Raw genomic sequence first — 16,213 nt, forward strand, 5'->3', positions numbered from 1 at the left:
TTGAAAAATCCGATGGAAGTTAGGAACTGCCAGAGGAATGATCTGTCATCCCAAAATTTTGGAACCAACCTTGGAACATGTCACTCATGTCGAAAATGACCCAAATCCATCAAAAAATCCGATGGAAGTTAGGAAGTGCCAGAGGAATCAGCTGTCATCCCAAAAGTTAGGAACCAACCTTGGAACACCTCACTTATGTCAAAAATAGCCCAAATCCATCAAAAAATCCGATGGAATTTAGGAAGTGAACGAGGGATCATCTATCATCCCAAAATTTAGGAACCAACCTCCGAACACCTCACTCATGTCCAAAATAACCCAAATCCATCAAAAAATCCCATGGGAGTTAGGAAGTGCCAGAGGAATGATATGGTATCCCAAAATTTTGGAACCAACCTTGGAACATGTCACTCATGTCGAAAATGACCCAAATCCATCAAAAAATCCGATGGAAGTTAACACTTAATGATATACACAATTTCCAACAAGAAAAACATCCCAAAACAACACACACTTTTCACCACATTACCATCTGTATCATGCACCGAAATATACAACAACACATACAATTAGGCTTTGATATGGAGGAGAAATCAAAAAGTTGCTGTAAATATGACCCGCCGTCACTAAAAAAAATAAAAACATTTTTGGTAGTGAACTTGCGTCACGCCCGCTAACTAACGTGTGGGCATGATCACACTGTGATAATAACCAGCATTCAACGTTTTACGTAAATCAGTAATGCACAGCAATCATGTCATTTTCACTCTTTTCTTTTGCGACTACTAAATTTGAGGAATCTTCTGAAGAAATTCTTAAGTCGCTCAATCGTTATAGTTGTTTCTTACAAGTCCATGAACACTTGTTATGGACAACGGCGACTGAAATAAAGGATGGCTCAAGCTAACGTTGTCCTATGTGTAGAAAAAGCTGTGTTAAATCAAATGAAGTAGAAGATTTTGATTTCATTTTGTGGATGCATTTTTTGACATTAAACTAAGTCACCAATTGAAACCCCATCGTTCAAATCACAAACCACAATTTGATCAACTAAGCTATATACTAACGAGTTCTAACATGCAGCCTAGGGCGTATCGAATTTTGCAAATTTTAAGGACCGCGATAGCCTGTGTGCGGAAAACGTATATCATCGAAAACTGTGTCCGGGCATGTGGTTGATGGATCCAATGGAGCCATGGAAGAAGTCCCCCCGGGCGACTTTAAGTTTCCGAAGGTCATAATTCGGAAAGTTGATAGTATTTTTGAAAACAATGCTCTAGCGGAATGTAGAGCTTTGAAAACTCTACAAAACTACCGAAGAAACCGATGGTCCAAAAGGTGTCACTGCCAAGATTGCCTAACATCGAAAATGTGACCTTTTGGTTTTTGACTTATATTTCCTGAGAGACAAATGATTTTGTTTAGCCTGTGGTATGAGATGGTAGAGGAGGTCGAGCACTACCAGTACACTAGGCATGTCCCGATCGGATATACTCTTGAAATCGGTCGGTAGATTTGTAGAATTTTCCAAAGCTCTACATCCCGCTAGAACATTGTTTTCAAAAATACTCTCAACTTTCCGAATTATGACCATCGGAAACTTAAAGCCGCCCGGAGGGACTTCTTCCATGGCACCATCGGATTCAGCAACCACATGCCCGGACACAGTTTTTGATGATCTACGTTTTCCGCACACAGGCTATCGCGGTCCTTAAAATTTGCAAAATTCGATACGCCCTAAATGCAGCCGTGCTACATGCGAAAGTTGACCATTGCATGACAGTTTGTCCCCCGCGTAAACGCTCCATTACATGGTAGAATATTTATAGTCAATTTTACGTGAATTCGTTTGTGATAGTCAACTGTCGCATGGGCTGGCAATGGACCAGAATACACTGAATGGTGCTAAGTAGTTCGTCAGAAACAATCTTGTGACATGACAGTCGCAAACTCAGTCGTGTCTTTTTGAGTAACAAGTGTTAAGCCTTTTTGCCAAGGGTAGTTGTCCAGAGCACAGTTGCTGAAAGAAACACGAGTGAGTTTGCTTACAATACTATAACCTCATGTAATGAGTTACTTTCGCAGCATCCGGTGTAATCTACTATTGCTCCGCAACTGATGAATTTCTTTCTTTCTACAGTTTGTTCATATTAAGAAAAGACAATTTGAGAATTTCATTAGAGTTGAAGTTCCCGATGATCACAGGCAATTAAGTGCTTCACAGTCTATGTTATTTTGGCGCAAAATTTGAATTCACTAAGGCTAGGGAGACGACAAAAATGCAATAGACTTTGACTAAAATACCATTTCATATAGCAGTACATTGAACCTAATGAGGTAGTAGATTTTGTATCAATTGTAGTGAAAATACTTGGCCTTGCCGTGTCTATGAAAGGTTAAGAATTGGTTGTCATACATAAACATAACGTCACAATCTAGATCAATGACACGATGACAAAATGTCCGAAATAAAATTGACTGAACAAATAAACGACGTCTATGTAATTAACGTTGGAGGACTATATTGTTACCGCACACAACTCGTTTACCACTCCATTCTACGGTACATTATACAGTTTGTGCAAAAAAATACCTTTCCACATTTTCTGGTATAATGCACTTAAATAACTGAGAAGCCCTTTACCTAATAATTTATTTATGTGCGCTAGGTGGGTATGGTATACACGGCATACTTTATAGGTCATGGTTCTCTGATATTTAATCGCCCTTTCTCATTGTAGGTTCAGTCATGTTTTATGCACACAGAAAAATTACCGAAAGGTGAATGAAAACAGGGTATTAACAAGCTTTTGTTCATTAAACGAATGGACGGACGGAGATCATAAATGAAAGAATGTTTAATGGTTTTATGATTGGTCGGAGACTTCTTATAATTTTAATCCTGAGCAGGGAATGTACTGATATGCAGGGCATATTATTGGTAAATTCATTTACCGAATTCACTGAAATTTCCTGGAAATTTTGAGTTTGAGTGACACTTTTATGTGGATTACAAGATGCAAATTTGTTTGACCCACGAAAGCTATCCACTTTTTGGATCTTGATCTTGCCCTTGATCTGAAGAGGGCGCCACAATTTTTTCATTCTTTGCCCTATTTATTTTCTGGTGAAATATTGTCACTCCGGTAAATGGGATGGGCGGGAAAACATGAAAAGTAGGAAAATATGCAGTTTTGCTGGCTTTCTCGTGAATGACAGTTGGTTTCTATGTCAGAGAATGGAACCAATTGTGTATGTAATTCTCTCACATTCTCTCCCATGGGAGCCAACTGTCATTCACCTGTTGCTTCTATCTCGCCCCAGGCGTACCAACTTATCATTTCTCTGTCAAAAAGCGAATGTTTTTCCGCCTAAATGTAGGCTTCAAATTTGCAAAGAGTCCATTGCTCTTAAATTTCTGGCGTCATCTCACTGTGATTATCATGATAAAACCGAAACTTTGTCCAAACCTTATATCCCACCGAGCAGATGTTACTGATTCATTGTAGAGAGAAGAAAATGTTCGTCAGTTTAACGCACAATCCTCAACAGAAGCACTTAAATAGTACTGCACCGAATGCCCTTTTTTTTCGTATAATTTATTGATGTGGCTATCCCGTTCATTGTACTAATTTTCAATTTATTAGCCGATCATTGGGAAAATAAAATGGATCGACATACCAACCCTATATCACTTGAATATAAATTTACTGTCGATGGCTATTGTAGTACGTACAACACTCGCTTTTCATGGGTATGATGCAAGCACATACCAAACAGTCATAGAAGTACCATCGAAATATTGAATTTAATTTTTTTATTGGAGCGTGTGTACTCACTTCAGAACAAAACCAAAAAAAATCGAATGGAAATCAAAACTGCTTCACGGCACATAATAGCGGATTGTTCATTTTCCTTTTACGTTGATATGTTGGCCGGTAATTTATTGTAAATTAGTAGTGGGCACTTGGAATGTAAAATTAGACTAGGTTGTATGTTGAATATCTCTATCCTAAAACCTGAGCATATTGTCGGTTGCGAAGTGTACTTTGCCTAGTTTAGAAACTAATTTTGGGAAGTAGGAAACGAATGATAGATATTACGAGAATGGAAACGAAGCGATTCGGTTTGCAGAGTTATCTAGACCGAGCATACCAGTACCTCGTAAGGTAGCTGTTTTAAATATATGGTAAATTGTCTTCTCAATGCGGAAAACATTTTGAGTCCTAGAAGAGCTCTAAAATGCTTTAAATATTCGTAACTTGTCTGGCACGACAAGCTTTTCAACAAAAAATGTAATTTTTTATCGTCATTTGCGACCCCACTTACTTCATTTTGTCACCAATTTGGATTTTGACAATTTTGATGTGTTCCGAATCATGTCCGGAGCGATAGCGGAGGACTTGACGCAGTCTAACTTCCAAAAAAAGAACGAAGAAAATTTTTTGAGACGCGGCAGCTATGTATATCCGAACATTTCAGTTTCTACCCTTTGGTTTATATCACCACAAAACATATTCTCGCTTCAAATACGAGCAAAACGAGCTATCACTCGACTATGTAGGTTTAAAATTGCCGGAGATACATCGTTTTGAAATTGGTCACTTTTCATAGAAAATTCACCAAATTGACTTTTCCCAAACAATCAAAATCTTTCAACTTACTCTGTATGTTTCTATCTATCTATCTGTCTATCTATCGACGGTCGATCTCGGAAACTGGTCAGCCAATCTCCATGAAATTTTGCAGGAGTCTCAGGGTGGGCATAAAAATGAAATTGTGACACGCCATTGCCCCAGGAAAAACCAGAATTTTGTTTTATTGGCCTCGAATTGGTTTTCGAGGGTCGGGAACGCGTTTTCGGCTGTAGCTTAGCTGTATTGAAACCTACAGAGGCGTGCGACCCATAAAATGAAAGGTATTCGTAACGCGATTCGAACAAAATCGCATGTGGCAGATAAATTTTCTTGCTGGACATTTGCCACTTTGCGACGCAGATTTTTTTGGTAAAATTTTGGTTGTTTCCAGTCAAATTTTTTTTGGTAAAAATTATTTGGCAGATGATGAGAAAACCTAAGCCAGCTTGTTTGAACTAAAATTGGGTGTAAAATTTAATTTTTGCGTAACGAAGCTGAAAGCGTCAACTCTAGCGATATCATTCATTTGAGAAATTGTACTTCAAAGACTGCGTCACACTTTTCTCGAAGAGATTTTTGTTGGGATCTTCTAGAACTGAAAAATAAAAGCCGTAGAACGAAAGGTAGACAGGCAACAATTTGGCATAGGTTTTAAACAGCCGCCTTAGAGGGGACTGATATGCATGGGACTCTATTTCCAACCGTCGCAGAGCACTAAGCCAATACTCTAGCAATCAAACAACTTTTTTTTATGGTGGTGAAAGTGTCAAGTAGCCTTTGGAATTTACGCGTAAATTACCAGAGTAGTCAGTCAAAATGTAGAATAATGTTTGTGGAATACAGAGAAATATGTTGCGAATTTGACACAGAGAGCTGAGAGTTTGTTTGCTAGATAGATTATTGTTAATAGAGCTTTAGCAATACTCTATCTAGAATCTGACTTAAAATCTATTTTATTAAAATTTAACTGAATTAAATTGCATGATCCTAGACCGGTAGTGTGAATCAATTCATGGCCTCTCTAGTTACTAACGAAACGTCAAAGCAAAACATCTTTAACCCGTTACAGACGGCAAGCATATGATCAGTATTGTCATCGGGTCTATTACTTCCATTGATCAAAGTGTTTTTAATTTCTTGATTTCAAATCTTGTACTTCAATTTTTTTAACATACATTTTACTATTTAAATGACCATATTACCTAGAGCTGGTCATTATTTTTGTCGCCGTTATCGATAACAGATGAGTAGCCGTATGTGACAGATTATACCGACTAACCTTTCGTTAGAGCATCTTGGTTTCATCTGAATTGAATTCGGTCCACTAGATGAAGAATTTATAAAACTAGGATTTTGTTAAATTTCACAAACTTTGCAAAATTTGGTAGATTTCACAATTTTTGTAAAAAAAAATCAAACTTAACATCAAAACTTCGTTAAATTTCTCAAGGATTTCGTTAATTCCCTTGACTGAAAGTCAGGGTCTTATGAAAGAAAATACCCTTAAATGTCCGTAACGCTAAGTTCACTTTGATATTTTGAAAATGTTCTACATTGGCAAAAAACGTTAAATACAGAAAACGTCCGTACACTTGTGGACTCGATAACTCGAGTAATTCTTTACCGATTTACAAAATTTTGGTTTTAATCGACGGAGAATGAAAATCTTGAGGTTAAGTTCGTAGATGGGCAATATTGGGATAATGAAATGGGAGTAATTCTCAAGAGAATTTTATTCCTTGTTACCGCGATAACTTCCCTAATTCTTATCAGATTTTCAAATTTTTTGTGTTATTCGACGAAGATTGAAATTCTTGAGGTTGAGTTTGCAGATGGATAATGTTAGAACAACAAGATGGGAGAAATTCTACACAGACGCTTTTCCTTGTGGACTCGATAGCTCGAGTAATTCTTTACCGATTTGCAAAATTTTGGTTTTAATCGACGGAGAATGAAAATCATGAGGTTAAGTTCGTAGATGGGCAATATTGGAGTAATGAGATGGGAGTAATTCTCAAGAGATTTTTTTACTTGTTACCGCGATAACTTCCATAATTCTTATCCGATTTTCAAAGATTTTGTCTTAATCGACGAAGATTGAAAATCTTGAGGCTGAGTTTGCAGATGGATAATGTTCGAACAACGAGATGCGAGAAATTCTACACAGACGCTTTCTCTTGTTACCGCGCGAAACTTGAGTAATTTTTACCCGATTTTCAATTTTTTTGTTTTAATTGACAGAGAATGATATTGGAGTAGTGAGTTTGGAGTAATTGTAAACATAACTTGTTTACCACGACATTTTTGCAACGGATTTCCAGAAAAATTTCTTATTTGACGAGTAGTGAAATTCTGGATTTCTGGTCTAACAATTAAGAAGTACTTCCCAAAAGAGTTTTTGCTTGCTTGCTTGAGAAACCGATAGCTCGAGTAATTCTCAGAGGCTTCAAAAATCAATTTCGACCAGTAGCGTAATTCATGTGGTTAAACTCGAACATTGGAATTTAATTGGACTAGTAATCTGGGATATACGACAATTTTTGCGGGAAATCCGTATTCTTAAAAGAATTTTTTTCGTTCCTAAAATGTTTGAACGAGTGTGAACTTTGTGGCCAGAGCGAAGCGAGGGCCGTAATTGACACGAGTTATATTTTTTCAAGAGGTAGGCAGGAAATACGCCAAATTATACTCAGACGCTTTTCCTTGTTATCGTGATAACTTAAGTAATTTTACCCGATTTTAAGTTCGTAGATGGATAATATTGGAGTAGTGAGGTTGGAGTATAATTGTAAACACAACTTGTTACCGCGACATTTTTGCAACGGATTTCCAGAAAAAAAAATTATTCGACGAGTAAGTGAATCTGGATTTCTGGTCGAACAATCTAGAAGTCTAGAACAATCTTGCTTGCTTGATAACACGATAACTCGAGTAATTCTCAGAGGCTTCGAAAATCGCAGATTTGAAAATATTAAGTGTTTTCGACCAGTATCGTAATTCATGTGGTTAAATTCGAACATTGGCCTTTATTGGACTGGTAATCTGCGATATACGACAAATTTTGCGTGAAATCGCGTTCTTAAAAGAAATTTTTCGTTCCTAAAGTGTTTGCACAATTGTGAATTTTGCCAGAGCCGTAATTCACATGAGTTTTTTTTTCAAGAGGTAAGCAAGAAATGCGCCACCTGTTCAGCGCTTTTAGTAGACTACATAGGAGACTCAACTTAGGAGTAAGACATCGCTCGCTGGACCTTCAACTCATAGCTCTTTTTGTTTCTTCAGGAAATTAAATAAATATGAGTAAAATGAAGCATGTGATGACTGCTGTTTTCTGAATAAAAGAGACATCACCTTTTCATGTGACTTTAATTTTGTGATCTCAAAAACACCACCTCATTTAAAAATGGTTAGAAAACTAAGGCTGGAATTATAGAAAAAAAAGCCAGTCAAGGGACCTGACCCACCCAAGAGGTGGGGCCTAGTTTTTCCAAAATTTCGTTAAATTTCCCAAAATTTTCGTAAACTTTTCCAAAATTTCGTTAGATTTCACAATTTCAGTACAAAATTTCGTTTTTCCAAAAGTTTCGTTAAATTTCAGTCCAAACTTTCGTTAAATTTCCCAAATATTTCGATAAATTTTCGTAAAATTTCGTCAAATTTCACTCTAAAAATTCGTTTTTCCCAAAATTTAGTTAAAGCTCACAATTTCGATAAATTTTCCAAAATTTCGTTAAATTTCCCAAAAGTTTCGTAAAACTTTCCAAAATTTCGTTACATTTCACAATTTTAGAAAAAATTTCGTCAAATTTCAATGTAAGGTTTCGTAAAATTTCAGTCAAAAATGTCGTTAAATTTCAGTCCAAAATTTAGTTTTTCCCAAAGTTTCGTTAAATTTCAGTCCAAAATTTCGTTAAATTTTCGTTAAATTTCACAATTGCTAGAGTGAAAGAGCAAGGCTAAGTGCGTTGCAGTTTAACTGTAGTCAACTCTTCACAAGCAAAACGAAATATCCGAATTGAGACTGCAACGAGCAGCAATACCAAATCATTTCCAAGCGATAACTGTATTCAGACTGCACTTTATTTTGTATGCAAATGGGAGTCATTTAATTTCTGTTGAGACATTAAAATGTTGCGTGCCAGAAACGATATTAAGCTATTGTGCAATTGCATCTACTTCCACTGTATAATTATTCAATTGAGTCAACATAAACATAATCTACCAATTAACACATAAAGCAAATAAAATACCAATCCATCCGTGGTGGGTGTGAACCGCAATTTCAGCGCAACCATAAAAGAAATTAATCGCACGAAATTTTTTTTATTTGAAAAGAATTTATTAGTTTTATTGCCTGGCCCATCGGAAAGTTGACCATTACGCAGCAGTTTGCCCCGTGCGGAAATGATCCATTACAGGAAGAATATTTTCGGTTCATTTGATGTGAAATCCTTAGTGATAATCAGGTCTCGCAAGGGACAAGTCAGAATGCATTCCAGAAGTAATCTATTGATTCGGTAATAAACTTTTGTTAACTCGCAAGCTCATTCATGTGCTTTTGAGCATTTTGCTTCGGTACTCTTTACTTGTCGAAAAGAAAAGTTACCGAAGATGGTTGCTCCATAAGCACACTTGGGAGTTTTGTTTTATCACAAAATCGTTACCTCGTGTAATGAATTACTTTCGCAGCATCCAATAGGTAATCTCCTATTTCTTGTTCTTCTCGCTTCGAGCGCAAGTCGATTTTTGTTACTTCAATAAGAGTTGAGTGTGCTGTACATTTGCCGTATACAAACCAATACTACTTCTGTATAAGTCATTGGAACGGTTTTTTTTCAGTTGACGTGCATTTTTACTTATTTGTATGGTAAAACTTCGAGTAAATTGCATTTAGAGAGGAACTTTGCTCAAACAAAGTAGGAGAAAAAAAAACTTACGAACTACACGGTTCACGACATATTCAAAGTCATTCGTAATTTAGTTTTCGTATGCTAATGGAAAACTTCAGAACTGGTGGTGACATTGCTGTCTATGCACTTTTTTTTGTATCTCGGGCTTCTGTCGTATCTGTTATTACACACTTGAGTTGACTTCTCCCGATTTTCACAACTGAAGGTTAATTGAAATTGTACATCGAATATGGGTGGGGTTCTTGAACCGCTCTTCAGGTTTGTTTATAAATGCAGAATGTTTGTTTGTTTAAGACCACACTATAACAGCCTTTTCCAGGTTGATCAATCGATCAAAGCACACACGTCTATATGTCTCGGGTTCGACTCCCGTGTCAAACATAGTTCATACGATTTTTCCGAATCGTAAAAGATTAGTTTCCGCTGTTAGTAAACACTTGTCAGTTCTATCGAAACAATCAAAACACATTCTTAAGAGCAATAGAACCCTTGCAAATTTGTAGCCTACATTTAGGCGGAAAAATATTCTTTTTTCGAAGAAATTAAAGCACACAAAAATGATTGTGTAAGTTTCTGTAATCTGCACAGGTTCCCCCAAGTGGTTTAGGTTATCACACACAGTTTTTCCTTTAAAAGTAACACATTTTTGCGTGCTCCAATGGTTCCGCCTAAATGTAGGCTACAAATTTGAAAAGAGTCCATTGATCTTAAGTTTTGACGCTCAGTTAGTCCTCTGAAAGTTAACTGTGAGGTTCACGACCGATTTTGATCCGACTGTTCCGATGAAAAGTTGTCGATCCCATCTGTCAAAGTGACGTCTTAAACGTCAAACGAAAACAGATATTCGAATTAGTCACAGAAACCGTTAATTTTCGTCATTGGTGGAATAGAGCTGAGGTAAAATCTACGATTTGGTGACCATTTCACAAAATTTTTTTTGTTTGACGTTAAAAATGTCACTTTGACAGATGGAATAGACCTACTACTGAACTCAGCAGTCACAACAACTATCTTGTCTATTTCTCTGAAGCAAAATTTTTTTATTTTTTTTTTGAAAGTAAGACCATCAAAGCACTTAAAACTGTGTTACTTTTAAAGGAAAAATTGGTTTGTGAGTCATAACTTATTCCATTTGGGGAAACCTGTGCAGATTGTGTAAATCTTTGTAAACTGCACATGTTCTCTAAGTGGGATAAGTTATCTGCCTGAATGTAGGGAACATATTTGCAGATGGGTCATCGCGCTTAACAATGTGTTTACTGCAATCATACGTGTTATGTGCGTGCATAGATGACGTTAACGTGTATAGGTTGTCATTGATTTTGTTTGTACACCAGCTGGCTGATATTCAGCTGGCGCTTATTCGGCACATAGAAATGTCTTAAGAATTGTATCGTATCTTACAACAGCCTTGAACCACTCATCGAAATATGCAAATACTGTCTGAGAAATGTTGGTTGCGTTATTGATATTACGCCTAAATGTAGGCAAGATCTATGCAAACAAAAAATTCATCGTATTTGGGTTACGTCATACTAGTGTGTATAAATCGTTGCAGCTACAAAACACGCAGAAATTGTTACTTAAATTATGAAGATTGATGAGTGAACGTTATGACGTTAAGAATGTTAATAATCAATAGAAAAATTCCATGTGACGACTTTTTTCATCTTTTTTTTAACACATTCTTAACCATATCTTGCGCAGGCGTAACATACTTTACAAACGATCCCTGAGAAATTCTTTCTAAAATGTTGTGATACAACGGCCATAGAAGCGGTAGTCATTCTGACCATGGCCGTTGAATGAAAAGTCTATCGTTTATCGAATCTGTTTCATTTGAGGTGAATCAAATCGAAAATTAAAAAGAAAAATTAAAGAGACTTTTATAATGTCCCATAATGTCCATAATGTCTGGCGGTGGATTCGAACGCTGGACCAATTGACTTTATGAGTTAATAATTTCGTATTTTTTTACCGGTAAATGTAACGCTGACCGGTAAATTTCCTCCAGATTTTGTACCGGTTGGACTCGCTTATCTTTTAATCGGTCTGTGGACTCGAACAAATTTCTCTCTCACAATGGCATATATTACTCCGAATCATTTACTCTTTGCATACATTTTACTCGCTTTTTTCAACTTTCTAAGTTAAAAGCTGAAGAGAACGTCACTCGATTTGTTATGAGCTTTTTGAACGGTTTTTACGATCTAAAGATTACTGGTACGCCAGCACATGAGAAAAACCAGCACATGAAAAGTGAACGCATCCTAACCTCTATCTTGAGAGAGAGTTGAATTTCTGAAATAAAAAACCGCACATCTCTGGGATCGAACACGGGCCCTCTCACACATCAGCTCATGACAATTCATGTGAGCTAAATCGTTCTTGCATGAAGTACGGTAATTGTCGAATAGTATTTATCTGGGCTCATTGATTGTACCAATTACTTTTATTGGTTTTGGATGAGAAGGAAGTCTCAGATCGACGTCTTCTTATAATATTTTGAAAGCTTGTAAATTAAGACTTCAAAATCCAAAATACCTCATGGGTCCAAGACTACTGGCCCGAGATTTAGCCTCTAGAATTTTTTATTCCAAACAAAGGATTTTGTTCCAGAGCCACCAGAAGTCAGCCTTGGACTCATGTCTCACTATACTCAATCGATAGCTACTAGTACTAGGCAAATACTGCCAAAAAATTGTATGAGTCCAAGCCTCCTGGCCCGAGATATAGCTTCTATGATGTATCTGTATGGGATGAAAAATTCTAGAAGCTATATCTCGGGCCAGGAGTCATGGACTCATATAATTTTTTGTCAGTATTTGCCGAGTACTAGTAGCTATCGATTGAGCATAGTGAGACATGAGTCCAAGGCTGACATCTGGTAGCTCCGGAACAAAATACTTTGTATGGGATGAAAAATTCTAGAAGCTTTATCTCGGGCCAGGAGGCTTGGACTCATACAATTTTTTGGCAGTATTTGCCTAGTACTAGTAGTTATCGATTGAGTATAGTGAGACATGAGTCCAAGGCTGACTTCTGGTGGCTCTGGAACAAAGTCCTATAAAAAATTCTAGAAGCTATATCTCGGGCCAGTAGTCTTGGACCCATGAGATATCTTGGATTTTGAAGTCTTAATTTACAAGCTTTCAAAATATTATAAGAAGACGTCGATCCGACACTTCCTTCTCATCCAAAACCAATAAAAGTAATTGGTACAATCAATGAGCCCAGATAAATACTATTCGACAATTACCGTACTTCATGTAAGAACGATTTAGCTCACATGAATTGTCATGAGCTGATGTGTGAGAGGGCCCGTGTTCGATCCCAGAGATGTGCGGTTTTTTATTTCAGAAATTCAACTCTCTCTCAAGAGAGAGGTTAGGATGCGTTCACTTTTCATGTGCTGGTTTCTCTCATGTGCTGGTTTCTCTCATGTGCTGGCGTACCAGTAATATCTAAAGAAGTTTTTTTAAATTGCATTTGGTCTTCCAATTTGATTGTAATCTCTATTAGTACTTGAACTGCACTGCAGAGAGCGTAACTTTTCTATGAAAAAATGAGTATGAGCATTGAGCTGTCAAGTCTCTCATTTTTCCATATACTTTTGACGTAATTGTGATCTTTGCTAAAAGTGTTGCCATCTTGCACCATAGGATTGCAAGAAAAGCTCAAAACTCGCAAAATCTGAAAGCTTGTAAAATCGCAAAGCTCGCAAAAGCTCGTAACACATATGACCGTCAGCAGCTTTTACGCAAAACTTCCGACTAACTTTCACTAACTTTGAATTCGTTTCATTTTATTAACCGTTTCCATTGTAGGTAATTTATATGAACTTGGATGGTAATTTGGAAACTAATCCAGGAAAGTCTTTATTTCAAATATACTTTTCGTTTCCGTTACATTGTAGATGTTGATCAGAACTTAGTGTAGTTGTTCAGAAATTTAGCAGAATGCAAAAACTAATCTAGCATGTATGCAATCGACATTGTAAATAGCAAAAGGTTTGAGTTGAACATTATGGCCAAGCAACTTTTACGACTCACACTTTTCGTTTCGTATAGAATCTAACAATTTCTAACATGATGTTAGGGCTACACCGTGAATAAGTGGAACATGAAACAGACATTATTTTAGAGAATTTAAACTCGGAATTTCTGAAAATCATAGAAAATTCGGAAAATTCGGAAACATTTCGGAAAAATTTCGGAAAAATTTCGGAAAAATTCTCTAAAATGAGCCCTGACTCGAACTGTACGAAACCTTAAGTGTGGGTGTAGCAACGATGTTACTGCCAATTCTGTAGTGTGTTTAGAGTTAACTAGCCAGTGTTCATTATCAATATCGTTCCAACCACACATCATTGAAATTAACATCCGAATTAATTACAGATTGAAAGAGTTACCAGACAACATACAATTACAATCCACTCATGGAGCGACCCGAAATGAAAACGAAAAATCCAAATTAACCACCAAAACTACAACCACAGCTCCGGCAACAATGGGTGAAAACTCGTTGTCCAGCGTAGAGGAAGTCATCAGCATCGATGACTGTGCGGCTGGTAGTTCATATTCAACAATTCCATTCAGTAAAAAGGCGATTCATCAACGCGATGCTGACGAAAATTTATTTCTTCGATTCCTTGAATTGGATCCGATACCGGACCCAGCTACATCGACCGGTGGAACAGCGACAACAGCAACGGCAACAACGACAACATTCACCAATACTATTGCGAACAGTGGTGTCGGTGCGGCTGCTGCACTGCTAGCCGAACAACGAAAGAAAGCCTACGTACGTCCGTCGAACGGCCGAACTCCATTCACCATCACCAAGAAATTGGTCCGCGAAAATGATAATCGCGGGTACGGATTTTCCATCGTTTGGACGCATCCGCCGCGTGTGGAAAAAGTGGAACCGGGACTGACGGCCGAAAAGTGTGGCATTCTGCCGGGCGATTTTGTCGTTTTCGTTGACAAGCACAATGTGGTCACGATGCCCGAATTGGACATTTTAAATTTGATAAAATCGCAAGGGGACACATTGCTGTTGGAGATCTACAGACGATCCAGTACGAAACCGTCAAATGGTTTGAAAAGTCGGAACAGTGTCACAATTAGCAGTAACCAAATGATGGTTGAGCAGGCAACGCCAAAACAATCGTCCATCGCTTTGGAGCCGAGACCTTCAACGGCATGTTCAAATACAACTTATTCAATGGAGACGACTAAGAGACGTTTGCATTTACCGCAAGTTACCTTCAGCAAAGAAGTAAATATTCTAAGACCAACACGTGTGGTTGGTAAACGACGCTTTCTGCTTTCAGTCCTGTTAAGACGGTCACACAAAAGTCTATTTGTTTTGAGCTTTAAAGAGCTTTTGTAATCAAGTTTACACGAAAGTTTAGAAAATTCAAAAAAGCTTGGATTAAGCTCCCAACAAATTGACTTACCACGACAGCAATAGATGGAAAAACTACTTCGAAAAAACGGCGGGATTTTCAGGATTTCGCCGAATTTTCATGACTTTGTGACTTTCAGTGACGCCACTCTCCGGTACTTACCGTGACTTTTTGTTACTTTTTATGACTTTCTGTGAGTTTCCGGGACGTTTCGTAATTTTCCGGGATTTTCCGTTACTTTACTGGACTTTCCGATGCTTTTCGTGAGGTGATTTTACACGACTTTCCGTGACGTGACTATCTTTGTGGCTTTCTGCGACTTTTCGTCACTTCCCTGTACTTTCCGTGACTCTACGGAACTTGCCACGACTTTCCTGTACTTTCCGTGACATGAATTTCGTGACGTGATTTTCTGTGAGCTTCCGGTAGGTACTTTCGTGTCGTGCATTTCAGGACCTTTATTTGACTTTCTGATTTTCGTAACATGGCTTTCGTGACGTGACTTTCTGGTACTTACCGTTACTTTTTGCGATTTTTTTTTACTTTCTGTGAGTTTCTGGAACGTGTCGTGATTTTTCGCTACTTTCGTGACGTGACTTTCCGGTACCTTTTGCGACGTGACTTTACTTGACTTTACGTGATTTTCCGGGCCTTTGCGTGACTTTTGTGACGTGAATTTTCTATTACTTTTCCTTACTTTTTGTGACTTTCCGGTACTTTCTGACTTACCGGATGACTTTGTGACTTTCCGGATAAAGTGACTTTTCTTGGCATTGGGCCATATCTTTCCCCCTCATCAGCTATTCACAAGCAGGCGTCGTTTGATCAACGGGTATCCCCACAATATTCTCCCATTAAAAAAAATCTTCAAATTACAGTCAATAGCTCCACACAGCGCGGACGATGTACCTAGACGATTTCTTTACCAGCTGATCAACAGTGAACAGCATTTCGTCACAGCAATACAATATGGCATCCAGCGTTTTGTAGCGCCATTACAGGAACGAAGTGACTTGATATCAGCGAGTGATCACCGAAGTCTATTTCAAAATTTAGAAGAGATTCTAAGACTGTCCGAAGATATTTTAGAGCAATTGGTAACCGAAGATCAAGATCCCCAACTCAATTTCGCGTCTCGAGTGTACGTATCGAAATCGACGGCAATTTGCGCCGCATACAAACGATATTGTAATGGACTGAAGAGAGCTGATTGCGTTCTGGTTCGTACAAGTCGATCCGATGACACTGGTTCCGTG

The 16,213-nt window shown here is 37.7% G+C and overlaps 1 protein-coding gene across 4 annotated transcripts in view; it reads left to right on the forward strand.

Moving 5' to 3' along the window:
- LOC119075772 overlaps window positions 1–16,213 on the forward strand; it is a 52,830-nt gene that overhangs the window by 17,799 nt on the left and 18,818 nt on the right. For 3 of the 4 annotated variants that reach the window (XM_037182321.1, XM_037182319.1, XM_037182322.1), the window contains exons 3-4: window positions 13,945–14,827; window positions 15,836–16,177. In XM_037182321.1, coding sequence (XP_037038216.1) covers window positions 14,057–14,827; window positions 15,836–16,177 — 1,113 coding nt within the window. In that variant the 5' untranslated portion in view covers window positions 13,945–14,056. Of the gene's footprint in view, window positions 1–13,374; window positions 13,418–13,944; window positions 14,828–15,835; window positions 16,178–16,213 lie in introns of all 4 variants that reach the window. The other variant, XM_037182320.1, reaches the window with a different exon arrangement.

Source organism: Bradysia coprophila, unplaced genomic scaffold (genome assembly GCF_014529535.1).
Source record: "Bradysia coprophila strain Holo2 unplaced genomic scaffold, BU_Bcop_v1 contig_232, whole genome shotgun sequence".
NCBI lineage: Eukaryota > Metazoa > Arthropoda > Insecta > Diptera > Sciaridae > Bradysia > Bradysia coprophila.